This window comes from Culex pipiens, chromosome 2 (genome assembly GCF_016801865.2).
Source record: "Culex pipiens pallens isolate TS chromosome 2, TS_CPP_V2, whole genome shotgun sequence".
NCBI classification, from domain to species: domain Eukaryota; kingdom Metazoa; phylum Arthropoda; class Insecta; order Diptera; family Culicidae; genus Culex; species Culex pipiens.
The window spans coordinates 223,791,900-223,812,821 of NC_068938.1; the positions used below are offsets into that span (position 1 = coordinate 223,791,900).

General features: G+C 38.9%; 1 protein-coding gene and 1 long non-coding RNA gene across 2 annotated transcripts in view; one reads left to right on the top strand and one right to left on the bottom strand.

The window, feature by feature from the left end:
* The window catches only part of LOC120429101 (sex peptide receptor), a 51,677-nt gene extending 31,099 nt beyond the window's left edge, over positions 1-20,578 (bottom strand). The window contains exons 1-2 of the mRNA XM_039594264.2: positions 19,307-20,578; positions 8,341-8,977 (exon numbers count right to left, since the gene is read on the bottom strand). Coding sequence (XP_039450198.1) covers positions 8,341-8,956 — 616 coding nt within the window. The 5' untranslated portion in view covers positions 8,957-8,977; positions 19,307-20,578. The remainder of the gene's footprint in view (positions 1-8,340; positions 8,978-19,306) is intronic.
* On the top strand, positions 3,327-3,963 carry LOC120429102 (uncharacterized). Its single transcript, XR_005607214.2, has 3 exons — positions 3,327-3,431; positions 3,485-3,768; positions 3,825-3,963. It is a non-coding gene; the product is annotated as an uncharacterized LOC120429102 (long non-coding RNA).
* Positions 20,579-20,922: the final 344 nt, after the last annotated feature.

Here is a 20,922-nt window from a genome sequence, read left to right on the forward strand (position 1 = left end):
AATTGGGTAAACCTTCCTATATCTGCTTAATTGTACTAACAGACCCAGCACGAATCGGACTAGTTCACTAAACGCTACAAATTTATGGAAATTTCCTAATTGCCTCCGAAGTTTTCCATTCATCACTGGCACAGTTCTGTTTTGAAGCAGATGCATATCTAAGCTTGCACCTCCATGCTGCTGTGAGTAGGCTTTCAGTCTAAAACTACACGCCATTGCACATACACTCACACAGGAAATGCATTTCACCACCATGAGCCTTTGACTCGGTATGGTATGGGCACGTGTGGCATCGAAATGCATTTTGGAAGCGATTGGGAGTGAGATGGTGAAGTTGTTGGGAATTATTGCCCTCAAAACAGGAACCACTGGAAGCGCTTGGTGCACCATTTTGGTATATTCAGTGTTTTCGGTGGGGTTCGTGATATTGTGGTCAGCATAACAAATTTAACCACGAGCTGCCTAAACATAAACATGTATAGTTTGAATTTTAAGTTATTTTTCTCATTGAAGACGAAGAGCGATAATTATGTGTGGTCATGATGGGTTTTCAAACGGTTTTCTATTGAAGCATGTTCCATAAACTCTCAATGAGACGATAATAATACATAAATGTGGCATTGATCATTGTTTATTCATGACTAGGGAATAGAAAACTATAGCTACCAGGTTTTAAAACTGCATAGCAGAAAGCCAGAGTATGCCAATTGCAGGTATTTCTACTGGGAAATTTCATATTGTCCACAAGCCTCGGGGTAATCCCTACCGCAATTAAAATTGCGATGAAGTTCAGAATTGCTTCTCTCCGCACAGTTGAAAAAAATACTTATTATTACAGCGCAGTCACAAAACCCAAAATTATTGTTTACCGTGCAAGGCAAGTTGGTTGACCAAAACAGTTATCGCTTCCGGCACCGCCAAACGCAAATATTTCCGGTGGTGTGCGGAATAATTTGAGCTTGCACCTGCGAAGCTTCCGATAAGGCCACCCCGTTTCGGAATGTCCCATTTTCAACACGGCTTTCACAAGCTTGCTTAAATTAACGTTTTTAAAATCCACACCGAGAACATGCTTCTTGCAAGCTATTTTCGGATGTTTGGCAAGCATATCAAACATTACGAGTAATTGCAATTAGCGAACATGTGACCTGAAACCCACTCGGAGTTTGCACTTTTGGCCATCGTGGTTTAGTGTGTGCCGGCGTGTCTAGCATTTCAATTACTCATCATCAGTTAGGTGATTGTGCAGCACACACACACACCCACTCGCTGTGGTGGGATTTCCACGAAGTTCTCCGCACAACATCATGCTGACCAAGAAGCACCAACGAGCTCGGTGACTCGTTAGCGTTAGTGGAAAACAGGATCACGAAAGAAGACGCGGTGTGTTTAAACTTGAGTATTTGATGATATTTTTTAATTTAGAAATCATAATGTAAAAAATTATGTTTGTATAAAACTTTCATATTCACAAATGCATCAAGAATGTACCGAAAGATATTTAGAATGCTAAAGCAGTGCAAGGTTCAGTGCTTACGGAGTTTCGACTTTGTTTGTGATAGGTGACAGAACACTCCAATCGTCTTCACCACGACAATCTGATTCTGACATTCTACTTTCGTACGTTTCACACAGAAACGAATGAGTGCTACGCAAAGTTACTCGCACCCATTGGCATGAGAATCCATTCAAATCTCCCATGATCGCATTCAAATGACTTCTGTCACCACGCAGCAAACGCAAGGAAGAGCGAGACGAAGGGACGCAGAAGTTTTATCAACTTTGACTTCACATTTAAGGCATTGATATATTACAAAAAGTTCGCCCATTGACATGCCGCTCAGCTTTGCTCGTAGCGGTCATACAAATTTATAACGCGCGACTACAAGTGGCCAACGAGGGCATCGTTTTGTTTTTCAGTGCTGTGAACTCTCGGAGCTTGATGGTACCTCTGGCTGCTGGCAGGTTCCAGTCGTTGAAGCTCTTTTCACAAAGCGGATTGACTAATCACCGAATGTTCCGCCCAGGTTGTCGTCGACTCTTCAAAGCGCTATGAAACAAGTGAAAACACCCTTCAGCAACAACGCGCCTGTCCGCTATCTCGCCATCATTGTAAAGTTTCCTCCTTGTGGGCTAATCCGGATCAAGCGGCAAGTGATGTGGCCTCTTTTACGTGAGTGGGTCTGAACAAATTTCTTGCACCTGTGCCATTGAGGCGGAAATTAAATTTACCCTAGTTGTGTCATTGTGTTTTATGGGCACCTTTTGTTCGACGCAATATCCTTCAGTCTGTACTTTTCTCTCGTCTAGGGTGATGACAACGAGTGCCAGGATGCTAGGAAACCGCACAGGTGCTTTTCCTCGGATCTCAACCCTCTCGACACCCGGGAAAAGGTAGATTAATTCAGTATAATGGCACTTGAACGTAATTGACACCGGCAGTGATCAGGAAATGTGCAGCCCCTAATGGCGTCCTGATTGGGGGTTGAGTGCGCACTCTGGAGCTCTGTTTTGATTCGAATTATGGGCTGTTTCCGGTAAAACAATAGATGGTTTCAATCCGATAAATAAACACCTATTGAAATTTGATTTACAAAAGAATGTAAATTCCAGACTCGATTATCCAAAGCTTCGTTTACACAAGCCAACAAACATAGAAAAATTGATCGCACATTCTCAATTCATGGGGAAGCATTGCAGTCCAGACTTGATTATCTGAAGGTTATGGAACTTCGGATAATCGTATCATGAACAAAAAAAAATTTCTGGCTTTTAAAATCAAATTCGAGTTTTGCTACCCCATTTTAGACAAATTTAATTTGAGCACTTAAATGTTATTTATATTTTTTTAGGCCGGATCTCAGATATGTTAATGAAAACGTTGTCCGATCATACGACCCATTGTTGGATGGGCAATAGGGTGGGTCATTTTTTTCGAAAGTGTTTGGATCCGGCTGAAATAAGGGCCATCTTGTAGAGGGTACCCATAGGGACTCTCATACCAAGTTTGAGCGCATTTGGTTGAAAACTGGCTTGTCGCTCGGGGGTTAAAGTTTACATGGAAATTACTATGGGAAATGCGTGATTTTACTTCAAACGCTCCTACAAGCTAAGCGACAAACTTTAGTCCACACTTACACTAGGTAGCCGTGTCGGGGGTGGTCCAAGGAACATTTTTCTCTAAGGGGTCATGGTCATCCGTTCAACCCTGAGCTTGCGCATCGCAGATTTATCCGGCGACGCCGGAATCTTTCAAAATCTCAGTTTTAACGGTCAACGCATGCTACAAACTATGACAGAAGCATCGTTTGAATAAATGGAAAACGCGACGCCAAACGTCAAGTCATTAAAATCGATGCAGTAAACAACAGTTCGCCGTCCGCTGGTTCGCCGGCAAAAACTCTTAAAGCAGACCAAATCAATACAGAAAGGTATGAAAAAAAGTTGCAATTGAACCGGAACCCAAAACTAGACTCGATTTCAGGACGTGGTGCGCATCATCATCGCCTGACAACATCAACATCAACCAATTTGTCGACCAGTAACTGGTCGAATGTGCGAACAGTTCCCACCGGCAGCACGGACAGTTGATCTCCTTTGGGAACCACACGTCGACATTTCCGGCGGAATTGTTGCGACTACTGGGAGCACTGTTGTGATAAATCGAGAAAGATGCTGCTAAGAAACTAATTCGTTCGAAAGACAACAAAAGCGCTTCTCTAGGAGGTGCTAAAGAACAAACTGCTAATTTCGCAATAGAAATTAATGGTAAGTTTGATAAAAATGTTTCTTATCAAGAGGATTAGCTACCTATTATATTTCAGCCAAACAAGAGATGCAAGTGCTAACAGGAAACCACGTCGGGCCACATTGATCGATTGCGCCAGGAAAATGACCGACACCGCAAGCAGGCCGAAATATTATTCGCCTAAAAAGCAGTTCAATCAACTCCAAACACCATCGAGACTAGCAAGATGCAGATGTGCAAGTTATTCGCGAAGGAGAGATCAGGAAGTGGATTATGTGGCGCTGACAAGACCTGGAATTGATCATTTAACTAATAATAAATAATTATAGTTAAATATATGTTGTGTATAACGAAAGAATAAAAATTTGCTCAAATCTAAAGAAAAATCTTATTTATGCCCTTTTAAGCGTTATTTTGGAGAGAGCCTTGCTTCGAATTTTGGAGCAAATCAGGGAAGAGTTAATTGGAGGGGCGATACCGGTTTTTTTTCTTCAAAATATTGGTGGTGATAGAACATTTAAAAGATTTTCATGGAACCATTTTTATTTTAGATAAAACGCTCTTGTCGGTTTTGCTTGATTTCTTGTAGCCGCTCTTGAATACGATGCTTTCCCATTCTTCAACTCGTTCCCTTGAACCTTAGCCAGCAAACGAGTAATAATCTTCGAAGAAGCAACAGATCCAACGAGGCCAGCACTCGGTCCGTCATCAAAAATGAGCAATCATTTCTGGTGTACCGCATTCGAAATGTTTTCCTTTTCATGCACCTGGAACATTGTAGAGCAACTGATAAAATTGAGCTCTCGAATCACACAAAACGGAACACATGTTTTTGACGACCAAGTGCCCTGACCTGGGTGCAGAATCCTACAGGACGCCGCAGTGATCGAGTTTACCCGTACAGGAACTTCACTGAACTAATATCTTGCGCACCACTTCCTGAAATTGAGTTCATTTTTAGGTTCCGGTTAAACTGCATGTTTTTTTCGTACCTTTAAGCATTAAAGTGGACTTGATCTCCTCTCATGGAACAGGAAACTGCTCTAAGAGTTTTTGCCGGCGAACCAGCGGACGGCGAACCGTTGTTTACTGCATCGATTTTAGTGACTTGACGTTTGGCGTCGCGTTTTCCATTTATTCAAACGATGTTTCTGTCATAGTTTCGTAGCATGCGTTGACCGTAAAAACTGAGATTTTGAAAGATTCCGGCGTCGCCGGATAAATCTGCGATGCGCAAGCTCAGGGTTGAACGGATGACCATGACCCCTTAGAGAAAAATGTTCCTTGGACCACCCCCGACACGGCTACCTAGTGTAAGTGTGGACTAAAGTTTGTCGCTTAGCTTGTAGGAGCGTTTGAAGTAAAATCACGCATTTCCCATAGTAATTTCCATGTAAACTTTAACCCCCGAGCGACAAGCCAGTTTTCAACCAAATGCGCTCAAACTTGGTATGAGAGTCCCTATGGGTACCCTCTACAAGATGGCCCTTATTTCAGCCGGATCCAAACACTTTCGAAAAAAATGACCCACCCTAATGGGCAATCAAAAGACCTTCCCAATGAGCCCAAAAGACTGAAGATCTTACAACCCTATCAAAAGACATGAGTGATGAATTTGTTAAACGTGTTAAAGGGGAGTGGATGTTCTGATTTACATATTTTATTACTGAGTACTATTTGTGTAATCGAAACTTTGGACAATAAAAAATGGTTTTTAATTCGATTCTGAAATTCTGAACTAATTATTGTTAACTTGAATCATTTTTGTAGGGATTGACTTTTTGCTTGTCAAAGAAAACTTTTAGGCGTCATGTTCTACTTTACACGAAACTGCTAACAACGGTATCATTAAAAAAGCTCAAATCACTTTCCGAGCTATGAAAAAGTGCTGTGTAATTGTAAACCGTTCCAACGACAATGACGATGACAATTTAGGCGCAAAAGATTTCTTTCCCCTCACACGACTTATCGAATTTCAGTAGACTTTTATATTGATGCAAAGCTCCCTTTGCCATTGAATCGTAAAGATATGTGGGAAATGACACCCAGGAAAAAAAAATCCAATTTCATCGAATACAGCCACCACGTACGCTGTAACTTTAGTCGAACAATCGATTCTGCTCTCACTTTTCACTTTACACTCCGATAAACTTGTGACAGTTGTGTTTACTTTTTGATCAATTACCTGTCTCCTCTCCCCGAGCGGCGTAAAACTTTAGATCTGGTCGTGCATCTCTTTGGATCCGTTCGCAGTATTTCATCGCGCTATACCGTAAACCGGGGTGACTTTGATAGGATTTCAATTTGTTTTTGGAATATTTTTCAATAGGTAAGGTTTTACTCAAGATTATTATTTTTAAAACATGTACTGGGGTAGGCCACACAAAGTCCATGCACTATTTCGGAAAAAAAGTTTTTTTCAATAATGTTTAGAAAAATAGTTACGTTAAAAATTCTTAGTTTATATTCCGGGGTGACTTTGATAGTCATAGTTTTCCATGTTAAAATCATATTTAAGATGTTCAAATTTTATTTGTACGTTAAATGTACCATCACTAAAGTAGCTGATATAGTTTATAAGAAAAAAAATCAATGTTTATGATAAGTTAACTAAGTTTATTAGCTTTTTAACAAAATACATAAAAATTTTGGGTAAAATTATTGAAAAGTCGGAATTTTGTCTGAAAGTTGGTAAAACTGGATTTGTTTATGAAATTATCGATTTATATTGCATTTTATACTGAATTCGAAGCAAGAATCACAAGTTTTCACATTTTGTATAAAATTTGTTCTACTGAAAATGCATATAAATCTGGAGATTTTTTGAGATTGCGTTTCACAAACACATGTTATTTATGATTTACAAACTTATTAATCCTTCTCCTAGTGGAAAATTGTCCAAAGAATTCGAAAATGCATTCCGTTTTCCGATTCAAAATCATGTTCATTGAGAAAATTATGACACTTTGGGAAGTTTAAAATAATTACTTTCATCAATATTTTCTTAACTATAGTAAACTAACTTTTTGAACTTTTCTAAATTTTATGAAAAGTTCTTTGTGAGGTACTTTGAACACTTCTCTACCACGGTCAGTATGGTTCTAAACCATTCCGTACGTATTTTAATTGAACTGTTCATTTTGTGGAAAAATCGCAAACCTATCAAAGTCACCCCGGCTATCAAAGTCACCCCGTTTTACGGTACCTTTTCCTTCGTTATTTTTTTTTTACAGGTGCGTCTGCACAGCACAAAACGATGCCATGGGAGTACTACTTTGAGCACAAAGAGCACGAAAATGAAGGATACATCCTTAAGCTTAGCTCGGCATCACTGGGAATTGATGATTAATGAAGTGAGAGATGGTACCGTGTCGCGTGTGCGATTTCTTTGCTCCTTCGAAGTTCTTTTTTCATGGCGAACGTACCTAGACGTGACAGACCGGTCGATCAACTCTTAGAAGTGTCCCTTCGTTTCCCTCGGCTGAACGTGACCTTCTGTTATGGTAGGTACCCATCAATGACATATGCCACTAGGGGAGCAAAAAAAAAAAAACGTCTGTATTTGGTGCACTTAAGACAGCGTGAAAAAATAATCCACGTGGAAAAGAAATATCAGTAAAAAGCAAACAGTCTATTTCCCGACGAAGGAATTAATATTTTATCGCAATTTATCTGAACCAACGAATTCATTTCACCGAGATAATCTCCGTCAGCAGTCACAGCAATGACAAAAGCAGATTTTTCTGGGCGGAATTGTGATGAATGCGTCTGCTCTCGGCGGAGGGATTTTTATTTTATTCCTATTGTGACTTTATTTGCCCATATCAGCCCGAACATAAATGCTTTACTAATTGTGAGCCATTCATGCACTCTCACTCACACACACACTGGTTCACTCCAGGGATGCAATTAAAGGTTGTTGCTTACTCAGTTGGAATATTATTACCATGTTGGCGTGAAACCCTCCCAGAATTCACAATCAACTCCATGTGCTTTATGGTGAGGCACCATGCTGCTCCATAGTATTTATCGTTTGTTAGCATGGAAACCGAGAAGCAAGCTATGGAGCGATAATGATGAATAAAGCTTATTATTTTATGCTTTAAAAATGAGTGAAGGTTAACAAAGTTTGACAAACATAATCCCGATGAGCAAAGTTACAGTCGTGCCTCAAATGCGGGATTCGAGCTTTTTGATTTATATTGTGATTGTTGTCTTTGCTTCCTGACATGTCACAGCACCCAAAGTGGCGCGCAAGAAACCTTCGGAAAAGCAATAAGATAAATTGTTTTTTTTTTCTGTAGCGTGCGAAACGCAAATCTTCTGGTCGCGGGATGCTGACTTTTTTTTCTGTTGGTTTCTTTTGAATGCCTGTCGGACGGACTTTTGCTTCCGCCTGGGCAAATCCAAGAGTAAAACCGGCTGGGTAGACATTAGGAAATGAGACATCCTTCAGAGCGAAACTGGCAACGAGGAGCCGTTTTGATTATTTGATTAAGACTGATTTATTACTTTTATAATTAGAGCTGAATGCGAAATTAACTGGGAAAGGGGAGAAAATGAGAAAGTTAATTGTAACCATTTTTGCTTACCCATCAGTACAAAGTTGGTAGGAGAGGCCATGCTGCGTTTGCTCAGGACAATCACGATTAAAGAGTTGGCAGTCAGTGTAATTAGGATGAAGATCGGTGTGCAGTAGCCGTACAGTGGGATGCTGTAGTTGAGGATAGTCTCACACGACACGTTCAAGTAGGAAACATTTCCTTCCATTCCCATGCAACTGTGATAGTCTTCACCGTTGAGTAGAAGCGTGCCGTTGTGACCACCGGAAAATCCGAGACCACCACCCACGTAATAAAAGTCGGTGTCATTTTCCGTCTCTATCGGACTGTACATGCTGGCGTCCAGCGAGGAGTACATGCTGGATGCTGCCGTGATGTTTTCTCCCATCAACAGTGGTCCTGGCTGGCTTTGGGGATGATGCAGGCTGTAAAATTGCTGTTTCGACGCCGTGGTTTCGTCTTCACTGTCGTCGAAGTAGTACCGCTTGTGCTGCTGCTCGCCAGCCGTCCCACTTGTCCCCAGTGTCGCTGCACCGGATGTCGATAATCGACTGAAGACATTAGACCCATCACCACCAGTTCCTCCAGCTACGACAGCGTCAATTGACATATTGATTATTTCAGTCGTGGGACATGACGTTACCATAAATTTTCCGTTACAGTAAATCTAGCATTTGGAAAAAAAGAAAGAAAGAAAAATCACATGAGTTACTTGTCAGACAACTCCCGGAATCTAGGTTACGAACGAACGAACACTCGGCGTCCCCTGTGTGATGGATTGACTGAAGCACAAGTGATTGTTTAGGATCCTTCTTCTGCATGAGCTGAGCCACTGACTGTGTAAATTTATTTCAATTTTGGTGTGTCACATCAAACAAAACGCATGTATATATTTATTTGGCCAGCATATTGTAGGGAAGGGAGAAGGGAGCCTGGAACAAATCACCATTGCACGTGAAACAAACCAAATATGTCACCTTTGCATTCGCAAGCACTTTTTATACGTTTTCAAGTTAGGCCGTTGCAAATATTTTTTTAAATTTATGTTGAAAATCGGTTCGGAAAATCAGGGGGCAAGAAATATTTTTCAAAAATTTTCAAAATTTCAAAATGGAAAAAGAAGTCTAATTAACTTAAAATAATTTGAAGTCCATTTTCCTGCGTTTAAAATCATATTTAGCATATTTGAGATCGATCAGCAACATTTAATTTTTTTGTGACATTCCGTTGAACAGTACTGCAAAAAAGTTTTTTTTTCGACAAAAAAAATATTTCGCCAAAAACTAAAGATTGCAAAACATCTGGGCAGGTGTAAAATGCATTTTAAAACACTTTTTTCATTCAAATGTTAAAACCATGGCTTGGAATTTAAATTTTTATATTTTTTTATTTGTTTGCCCCTCCCTCGACTTTGGCCAGAGTCGAGGGACATAAACTTCAAAAAATATTTGCAACGGCCTTAAAGTCGCTGTAAGGTTCAGATCAGAGTTTCGGTCCGAAACTTCAAACACGAACAAGAGTAGCGAACCGAAGATTGGCATGACGTTTTGGAATTTTGACAGTTCGGAACGCATGAATTACCCCATTATTGGTTTCCCGCATGTGTGATGTGGACATTGTTGCACATGGCTGATGTTGGGAATTTTGCTACTTATCTACAGCAAATCGATTTTAGAACTAAAGATACACTAAAGGTACGATGATTTGATGTGTAATCTTGATCAGAATCGCGATAAAAGCGGTTTAAATTGAAAAAATAAAATAAAATTCTGTTCTAGAATTTAACGAAACTTTGTATGTTTTGTAAGACTTAAAGTTAATGCACAATGGTTATGAAACTTTTTACAAAAAAGTAAATTGTTCGGTACGAACACGAACAATCTCATGTTTGTAAACAAACGACGCCATATTGCCGATGTTGTTCGGTAGCTCATATCAGGCCACCGCCGGGGCCCTGGCTAAAATCTTCGAAATTTTGCTTTTTTTTGTGCGACTTATGTTAATTTGTCAAATCTTCGTTTTGGTAATTTTGGTCGACTTGGTAATTTTCATCGTTTTAGCCATTTTGGTCGATGTGGTTATTTTGATCGATTTAATCGTTTTGGTCATTTTGGCCAATTTGGTCGATTTTGTTGTTTTGGACAATTTGGTCATTTTGATCGTTTTGGTCATTTTGGTCATTTCAGTACATTTGGTAATTTTGGTCGATATGGTCATTTTCGTTATTTTGGTCAATTTGGTTGTACAGTCCAGACTCGATCATCCGAAGCCTCGATTATCCGAAGTTTCTATTATCCGAAGTTCGATTATCCGAAGGTTTGTATGGGATCTCGAATAATCGAATCATGAACAAAAAAAAAATATTTTCTTACTTTTAACATCTAATTCGAGTTCTGCAAACCCATTTTAGTCAAATTTGAGTTGTTGATTTGCATTTTTTCAACAACCGCCATTTTGACCGCCATCTTGAATTTAAAAATTCTAAATCACTTTAGAGCATGTTTGGTGTTATGTTCAAGCTCAACAATCAAAAATCAGGCAAGGATTTTTTTTCGTGATTCGATTATCCGAAGTGAATTTTTTCCGAAGCCTTTGGATCATCGAATCTGGACTGTATTGGTTTTTTGGTCATTATGGCAATTTTAGTGGGTTTGGTTATTTTCGTCGATTTGGTCTCTTTGACCATTTTGGTCGATATGGTCATTTTTGTCATTTCAGTACATGCGGTCATTTTGGTCGATTTATTCGTTTTGGTCATTATGATTATTTTCATCATTATGATCATTCAGGTCGATTTGGTAATTTTGGCCGTTTTTGTTAATTTGGTCTTTTTGGTTATTTTGGTCAATTTTGTAATTTTGATCGATTTGGTCTTTTTGGTCGATTTGGTAATTTTGATCGGTTTAATAATTTTAATCGAACTGATTATTTTGTTCGATTACGTAATTTTGTTTGTTTTTGTTGATTTGGTCATTTTGATCATTTTGTCCGTTTTAGTCGATTTGGTAATTTCGGTCGATTTGGTCATTTCGATTGGTTTGGTAATTTTGGTCGATTTGGTAATTTTGGTCGACATGGTCATTTCAGTACATTTCTAGAGTTTTTTTGATTAGGTCCTATAAACATATGAAAGACAATAGTTTATTGGTCCTTTTCAAAAAAAACTCTGGATTTCGTCATTTTGGTCGATTTTAGCCGTTTTTGTTGATTTGGTTATTTTGGTCGATTTTGTCATTTTAATCGATTTGGTCATTTCAGTACATTTGGACATTTTGGTCGATTTTAGCCGTTTTTGTTGATTTGGTTATTTTGGTCGATTTTGTCATTTTAATCGATTTGGTCATTTTGGTCGATTTTGTCATTTTGATCGATTTGGTAATTTTGGTCGATTTGATCATTTTGATCAATTTGGTCATTTTGATCGATTTGGTAGTTCATTTGTGTTCATTTTAGTTGTTTTAGTAATTTTTGTCGATTTCGTCGATTTGGTCAATTTAATCGTTTTGATTTTGGTCGTTTTGATTTGAAATTTTTTACAATTTCTCAAAAAATCGTCTTTTAATATTGAATGAAATTTGCTAGAAGTATAATTATAACTATAATTATACATATGGTTTTTATTTTCTCCAAAGTTAGGGCAGTTCGTCGCTGCTGCATTAAATTCAACAATTGCATGCAATCTGTATGAGATACGAACGGCACTTGTTCCCCATACAATATTAAGATATCAATTTCATAATAATCACTGTTATCATCATTTAATATTCGCTTCCTGAAGGGCGCCGAACACAAACCATTTTCCCCCGGCTGCTGCTGAAAGAATTCGAAGCGGCCGTTCAAGTTTCGTCAGTCGCATTTTGAGTGTGGCAATGCAGAAAATGTCAAATGTTATTTTCTACTTACATTCAAATTTCAATCTGAACGATCTTAACACGATTTACCAGCAACAAATAATTGGTTTGAACTGAGGTTTAAATATTTCCTCACTTTGAAGAAAGGTGAGCGAGCGAGCATTTGGTTTTTATTCATTCTCTCTCTCTCACTTTGCTGTTACAATCATAGCCGGGTTGCCAATTTCAAGAAAAAACATGACAGTGCTGCCGGTGATTGCTGGTTCAGCATCTTGCAGAGCACTACTTCTTCTTCTTCTACTTCTTAGAGCTGATTTGCACTAACATATGCTGTTTTGTGACTGATTTGCATTGAAAGGCTAATCTACAGCTAAATTATGATTTCTTTTAATGCTGGATAGTTACTTGGGTTTAGAGAAAACGTTCGGCCTACCCGAAATAAAACTAGTTGTACGTGCTTCTAATGAATGCTACCATAAGTCATGTGCAAAAAAAATTGTTTTTTTATATAGGACCGAGAAATCAGTCGACATAATTGAACAAAAATGAGGCAGATTACAGCAGGTGACACCTTAAAACCTAACTTTTGCAAAATTTCGCGATACTGTGGCTCAGTAAGTGAATGATATTTGTTCAGTGTAGAACATTAAAGAAATTTTCTTCTCAACAGCCGCATAGGAAATAAATGGACATAGTATCGCCCGAATAAAAAAAAAAAAAAAAAAACAAAAAAAAGCACTTAATAGGGGCATATAACTAATTAGGCCTGAAATGTATGCTCTGTCTTTTCGTGCATCGAATTATGTTGTCCTCAATTTGAGCGATAAAACGTTCTGCATAATGTTGTATGCTAAATACTAAACATCTCGTGCGAGCCAACTCTTATGTGCTCTTTGTGTACACGTTCAAGCCAAGCAAAAATCTCCGGGTCTCAAGAGGCTTGAACGCGTATGTGTGCATGTTGCGAATATTGGGAAATCACTTTTCTCTATTGCGCTGCTTTCAAGATGTTTTCCCCCTAAAGTGTATCAAAAGTTGTTTCACTTCTCAGTATTGTTTACTGTCAAACATGTCGAGCTGCCCTTCGAAAGCAGTAAATTCTGCGACATCAGCCTGCACCAGTAACTCTGCACCGTCGTCGTATACAGCGACAATGGCAGGGCGTCCTGCTTTTCCATACAAAGTACAATATAACGTCGGAACGTCTAGAGCAGCAGGAGCCGAGCTAAAACTTTGCCAATTCTGTTCTTTTCCCAGAAGACAACCACAGTGTCGTTGTGATGTGCTGCTGTTGGTGTAGCCGAGCTTTACTAGGCGGGTTTTCCCAGTGGAGTACCCCAACATCTAGTATTTTAGCAGAATGTAGAAGTAAAAGTTCCGTCGAGCGGTTGTTTTGTGGCTGGATGGTTCCTGACTGCTTGTTTTGAGTATTTTTTGATAGTTCTTGTTTGGCAGGCTACATCATGATACGGGGTGAAATAACATCCGAAAACACCACAAAGATTAGATTATGATGAATCTGTTTTCACTTTTTGTCCTGAGGGAAATCGAGGGTGTGAAAGGCAATTACAGCTTTTACGACATAGCTCGTTAGGCACATTTTTCGACACCATCGTTATCCTTTTCATCGGACGTATTAAGGTTCGGCACGCGATCCCTTGTCGCGCCCTTTATTCAAATATCGAACCGTGCCCAATCGCATCACAATGAGTTTGTTCAACACGTCGTGGTATGCAAATTTTTGCGCTTCCTGACTGTAGCTGGATCGCTGCTGCGTAGGTGGTATCGGCGGGAAAAATCGAAAAACACACACACAGGGGGGTTGTTTTTGTTTGGTCAGTGTTTTATAGCATCCCAAAAACATATGTCAGAAAACCAGACACGCATACCGACCGACCGAACGGATGGCAATGTTTCGCCGCAGGCCCATAAAAATCATGTAAATTATCTTGATCTATTTTTAACGAAGTACTAATGACCAACGCATCGCCGTTGGATGTCTCTCTGTTTGGACGGATGCTAATAACAAATTGTTTCCCGCAGTAAATTGAAACGCTTTGGAGCTGGTTTTCCCCCAGCTGATGATCACAGCCTACGGTTTTGGATGCCGACAACCACCTGAGCAGAGGCAAAGTCAGAGAGCATCCCTGGGGATCCTGAGAAACAAGACATGGCAGAGGACTGAAGCTTTGCGGTAAACAATGCCAATTAATCTTGGTCTTGTAGCGCTCTTTGAAGCGACGGCATTCAGCTTTGGGTAATTTATTTTAGATTACCTAAATCAAAGCTAAATGATTTCATTAGGATAATATTTGGGTGTGTATTTATGGCGTTCAGCGTTTCTTAGCTTTTTCTTCATTTCAACTTGCTTTTCCTTGTGGTGAGTTTGGGGAGTTGCGGTAGAGAGAACTTCTGGCGTTTAAATTCTTGATTGCTGGTGGTTCGTGTATCGCAAAGATGAAGAGACAACTTCTACGTTGGCAGGACTGTGGTAGGCGGCAGTGAGCTGGCTGGAAAATATTTAAATAAACAAAGCATTTCTTGCGTCCACAACAGGTCTGACTGCTCGCTGCTACTATTCCTTCCTATCAGACCAGCCCCCAGGACGAACGAGATTGTTTACGTGCATTATACGCTTTATTCTTTGGTGACCATCTGAGACGGGATCCCTTTTTCGTAGGAAAAAAAGGATGGAAGGTTGTTTTGTAGTGATAAGAGATCAGACCTCTCCAAACAATAGAACTTTCAGAAAAGATGAAAACACTATTTCACCTTGAAATTCACGGTACCACGTTTTGTTGTGTATATACAACAGAGTTTGAAACTTAATTATGTTTTACGATTCAATTTCTGATTACGCATTTCATTGTAGACAATTTAAAGAAAATTAAAGGCAATATAAAATATTCCTCCTATTAGTGTGATTGGTGTTTACCTCTGCACACGCAACGCAAATTAAATTAATGTTGCTCTGATTATTTCCATCGGCAAATGTGTGTGCCGACTGCTGATTGATTTATTTCCGGTCTGGACAACGATGGCTGTCTCTTCGTATTTTGTGAAATTGGGACAATAATCTCATTGTTATGCAACATGGCAAATTGATACGATCCCGGATTGGCACAAATGATTGATGATGGAAATCATTAAGCAAATTGTTGTTTTATGTGTTGCTCAATTAATTGATTGTAGTTGCCTTGATTCGTTGCAAATTCTGTTATTTTTCAATTTAATGGAATGTAAACAATAATTTTTGACCGCTAATTTTTAGATCGGAGTTCTAAGATTTTCAAGCATGAATCAAGATGTTTCAAATTAAAAAAAAACACTTCATGTCTTGTTGAAAATAAAATAATAAATTGAAGGTTATATTTTTACTAAAAAACACACAAGAAGAGCATCCGACAACTCTTAATCTTTTATCCAACGAAGTCAGGGAAAACATGGACAAGGGCATGTGTTTTGGGAATTTGAAAGAACGGCAAAAGTTTATCATTTATTCATGTGTCTTATCATTGGAAAAGCCTTTATTTTCCAAATGCTCGTTTTCGCATTGCATTATTTATTGTTTTCGAAGGAATTGGTTTGTTATATCTCTACAAACGAAATGGAATCCCACTGCCGACAGCGATGACTCTCGAGTGCATGATTTCCTCAAACTTTATGTCAATCCATTAAATCCTTTTTTGAAATCGTGAATATCCTTTTTTGAAATCGTGAAGCAGAAAAAAATATCCAAAAATATAAATGTTCACCCATGATTAACTTTTTGGAATAGGGGAGTTTGGGGTAATATGGACAGTGGGGGTAATTTGGACACCCCTTTAAAAATCACGTTTTCTTCGGATATAAAGTGAAAACAGCAATTTAAGTGATAAGGCTAGTACTAGTAATGGCCTAGAAGTATGGACAAACCAAAAAAGTTGGAATAGGTTAAGTAGTTTTGGTATAATATGTAAAAGTTTCCAAAGGCAGGTTGGCACTGCCTTAAGTTCTAATATTTGAGGGTTGGGAAATAAGGTTTTGCAGGGGTTATATGGCAAAAAAGTGGACAATTCTTGTTTAAGGGGGTTGCTTGGACGATGCCTGAGATATGTACGTATAAAAATTGTGCATTTTATCCATTTTTATCATCAAAAATTGCAATTTATGATAGAACATGCTATGGGGGTAATTTGGACATGGCTTGAGGGGTAATTTGGACATACCTGAAAGTCTACCTGTCAGGCAAAAAAAAGGTAACTTTCATGGTTGGTTGAGTTTTTAAAGGGATTTAGATAAATTTAGAGAGATGTAATATGTCAAAACACTCAAAAAGGAATGTGAGCAATGATAACTTTCACAAAACCCCTATTTTTTAATTTAGATAAATTTATTCCAATATTCGAATTGATGAAAATCTATTACTGCACATTTGGCGTTCAACTAGACTCTAATGTTGATTGCTTTTAATTAATTTCTTTGACATTTCTAATTTCTATGCTGGTTTACAATAATATTTAAATTTGAAGGGCTACATAATGTTAAATAAAAAAAAAGATAGTTTCAGGTTAATAAGTTCTAAATAAAGATTGATTTATATAAACCTAAACGATACCTTAATCACTAAAAATTATACTTGTGCCTAATTCAGAATCAATGTTTAAATCATTTCAGAATTAATTATTAAATTATGTATACTACACTGAACTATTTGTTATCTTCCTATTGAATTATAGTTCTATCACAAAATCATTATTTAAACCTTTGATGAAATATTGTGAGCAAAAAAACACTTAAAAATATAAAGCTATTACAAAACCAGGTTGAAGGATAAAAAACATGCTCAAAAAATCAAGTGTTAAACTTATTCTTCAAAATGTGTCCAAATTACCCCACAAAAGGTGTCCATATTACCCCACAAGGCATGTCCAAATTACCCCATAGGAGAGTTCATATTACCCCCACATAAAAATGTGGGGGTAATTTGGACACCTTTTAATTTTTGCTTTAAAAATAGGGTTTTCATCAAAATTTATCGAAATAAATGACATTTTTCCATAAAATATGGTCTCTATTATCCTCTGGTGTCATCCACATTCCTTTAAAATATCCATACAGCCCGTGGCAGAGCAATTTCCTTAGGGTGTCCAAATTACCCCACACTCCCCTACGTTTTATGAATCTTTGGTGTTTCTAATTAGATGAAATGGTTATCGAAAAAGATGACAACATTAGGATATTTTTTTCTACAATTCATAGAAATTTTGAAATTTTTGACAGTAGCAGCAACAGTTATCAGTTTTCACCTTGAGAAAGTTGGACCTATCCTATTTGGAATTGCTAAAAAAGAGTTGTATGCAACGTGTTACAAAACTAGAACCGTATTCATTCTCGATGGACGACATGAGCTGCACAAAGCTTCATTTTTGAACAAGTTGCATAATCGACTATACTGGCCACAATTGAAAATTCGGCTATTATGCCAAATCAAGTATTCCGAGAAAAACGCGTTTTGGTGTTTGTCACTAAATCTACGTCAAGGCAATTTCCCATAAGAGCGGCATATTAGCCGTTTGGCAGCCAAATCTAAACACTATTTTAGTGAAATTCAAGTTTCAGAAGATACGTTGCTACATCCTCTACCAGCAATTTTTTCAATGGTGGGCAGTAATATAGTTGTATTCAGAAATCAATAACATATCTGCTTTGGTTTCAGATAGCGCCCAAACAAAATTTTACGTGTCTAAACACAAGCCCTTTTAGCTCCTTTCATGTTTTTTATAAACATAACTCTTTTGTTCAATCACCACATGAAGGATTTTTTTTAAATTTTCCCCATTTACCAAGAATTTAATCGCTTTTGATGAAGCTTTTGAGCCTGCACGTGAGCTTACGTGATCCATCAATTTGCTGATGGGGAATATAAATTATGCTGGCATATTGTCAACGGTGACAATGTCAGCTGGCAAATTGATGCCGAGGAAATATATTAAAATATGTAGCCGCTTCTCCCATCATCTCACGAACAACAACATTATTTCAAAGCAATTAGGAGAATGGATGCAATGGAGCATTTGTTGACGTGGTTGGAAAGCAAATATTGCTTCACGATCCTAAACTCGGCCCCAACCCCAACACACCAGCAACAACAGGTCCCACCCAAACGGGAGCAAAATTGTGGAAAATATTTTGATTACAGCTGGAGAGCAGCATGTCCCCCTTCAAAAGCTGTTTGATCAGAGTGGAATTCATAATTGGAAATTTTACACGCACTCAAAGGAGAGGCAAGCAGCCCGGCTGCGAAACAACGTCGAAAGAACACAACAGTGCCTTTTCTTCTATTTTTGCATCATTTCTAATCAAGCTCTTCTTAGGAAATGGTTGGATGGGTTTTTTTTCTATCATATTGTTTTGCATTGCTAGAAAGCAAACATGTCTTGAAAAATTGTAGAGGCGTTCCTCAGTTTAAAACATGTGATACATTTTTAATAAGACTTTTCTGTGAGTGTAGTTGGTGCTACCACCGAATTTTATTTAAAACTAAGCCAAAAAACTAATGCGGTAAAATCCTCCGGATCGTATCTGGTAGTGAAAGGTGGTGTGAGAAGTTTTTAGTTTAATATTTCGCCCCTCTTCTGCCAGAGTTAGCGAAAAGCATCGATAGAGTGTGGTAGCTGGGGTGCAGCAAGGTATCCTAAAAGGGAAGGAAAGCGCTACCACGCAACAGCAATAGTTTTCAATTGGAGCTGTTTTACACTGTTAGAGGGGAAAACTTTCTCATTCATGAACCATATTCAATTTTCCCAGTTGCAGCGAAAACAGGATGATTGTGTTGAGTACGTACGTACGTACGAGAAAAAGCAATTTGCAGCTAGAGATTACAATTTTGATCCCCGATGTCTGACGGGAGATCAGTGTCGGTAAACTACTGGTAGAATGAAGTCACAAGAATCGAACATTTTCTGCTTTTTCAATTAATTTATTTTAAAATTTATAGAAAAAAGTACTTTCAACAAAAAAATAATCTTTAAAGAATGAAATTTGCTCCAGTTGCGGAACGATAAGTTCTTATCTCAGATTTCAGTCGCCACGGTCGTAAGTCCATCCCCCGGGCACGAGAGTGTGGAAATGGAAGGAAACTTATAGCAGCTTATTATCCTTACATTTGCCTTCGTTCATGACCGAGCAGCCAATGGAACGTCGCCGTTCAGCAGCTCACTGGATTAGCAGATTTGGTTTTCCTCCCGCTTTTCCTTTCTGTTCTGTTTTTACAACTCCACCGTGAGCAGTACAAAAGCACCTTGAGGTATCCTTCGTCCTTCTTCCTGCTGGTACCAGATGTCAACGTTCAACGTTCCATCCTCAGTCTAGTGTACTAAACGTATAGATCCTAGCTATTTTCCTGCACTTTGCTGTTGCTTAGCTTTCACCCGGGTTGGCACTTTTCCGAGCAACAAGTTGGTCCCATGTAACAACACACAACCTTGTCTGCTTGTTGGCTGTCGCTGCCCTGTGCTGGTGATACAACGCGAATTAAACGGACACATACACACGCCGAAACGGAAGATTAATTTTCACTTTGTCTGGAGAGGGCACTAGCAGCACTTTTTGAAAAATGATGCAAACGGAAACGGAACTGTTGTACGTCCGGCTCTCCTTAGGATTTTCTTTTTTTATAGCTATAACACTGCACAAGTGATGGGATGCTGCAAACGGCTGATGAATGGAAAAATACTATTCCTTATGATGATGGTCACCAAGGATGGGAAACTTCTGGTGTATCCTCTTTCGCTGGGCCATTCATGCCCATACGATGGTGACATGAGGTGTTGAATACTCAGATAATTTACACCACTAGTTTATCCTCTCACATGGCCTTCGCATACTGTATGAGGTCTAACGAGAAAAGGTTATAATTTTTCCACATTGTGCAAATGCCACTTTTCTGCATCTGCGCTGGTTCAAAGAGACGACCGCATTTTGCCCAGTAATGAACCTTGCTTGTTTTGTTTATTATGCACTTTTCAATTACAGCCAACTTTTTAATGCAACTCTCCGCAGCGTTGCTTTACTTTTCCACTCTGCTCCAAGTAGCACTTGAATAATTTTCTTTTCTTCAAATAAAAAAAATCAGTGAGCATTTTCAAGCTCCTCCAGAATGCACTTTCACAGAATAAAATAGTCCGTTAAACTACAACCACTACTAGCAGTTGGTGGCTTTCATCTGTGCCTCGATGCACAAGCATTACGAAGTCGTTTTACAACTCTCAGCTCTCGTCTTATTTTAATTTTATTCCCTTCCGACTCATCTTATAAAGAAACGTTGGGAGAAATTGAAACCTTTTTGAATTGCAATCCCCAAAGCGGAAGCGAAACCACAACCGTGAAACAGTTTGCAACTACTTTTATGAATGCCACATTTCCAACGGATTTTGCCTTTTGCTAGATCTCAATCCGCGCAGGACCAACGGCGGGCACACAACCAGTTTCGAGCACAATTCCGGACCAACTGATCCTCACGCCGTGGAGGGAAGCCGGTTCTGTGTGTTGTCCAGAGTTTCATTCACATACTGCTGTTCGGGCGAAAGAGACGCGAAGCCACAAGTCCTCGGATTGGACCTGCGCAGTCTGGGGAATCGCGCGTGTCTTTCAAAAGTGATGCCAAGTTCGACGGTTTCCGGCGGTGACCTGGTCCGACAGGGCGCTTAAAGTGTTGGTTTTCATTTTCACGGGCAATAAAGTGATTGTAAACTAACTCATGTAAATCGAACATGTTTCA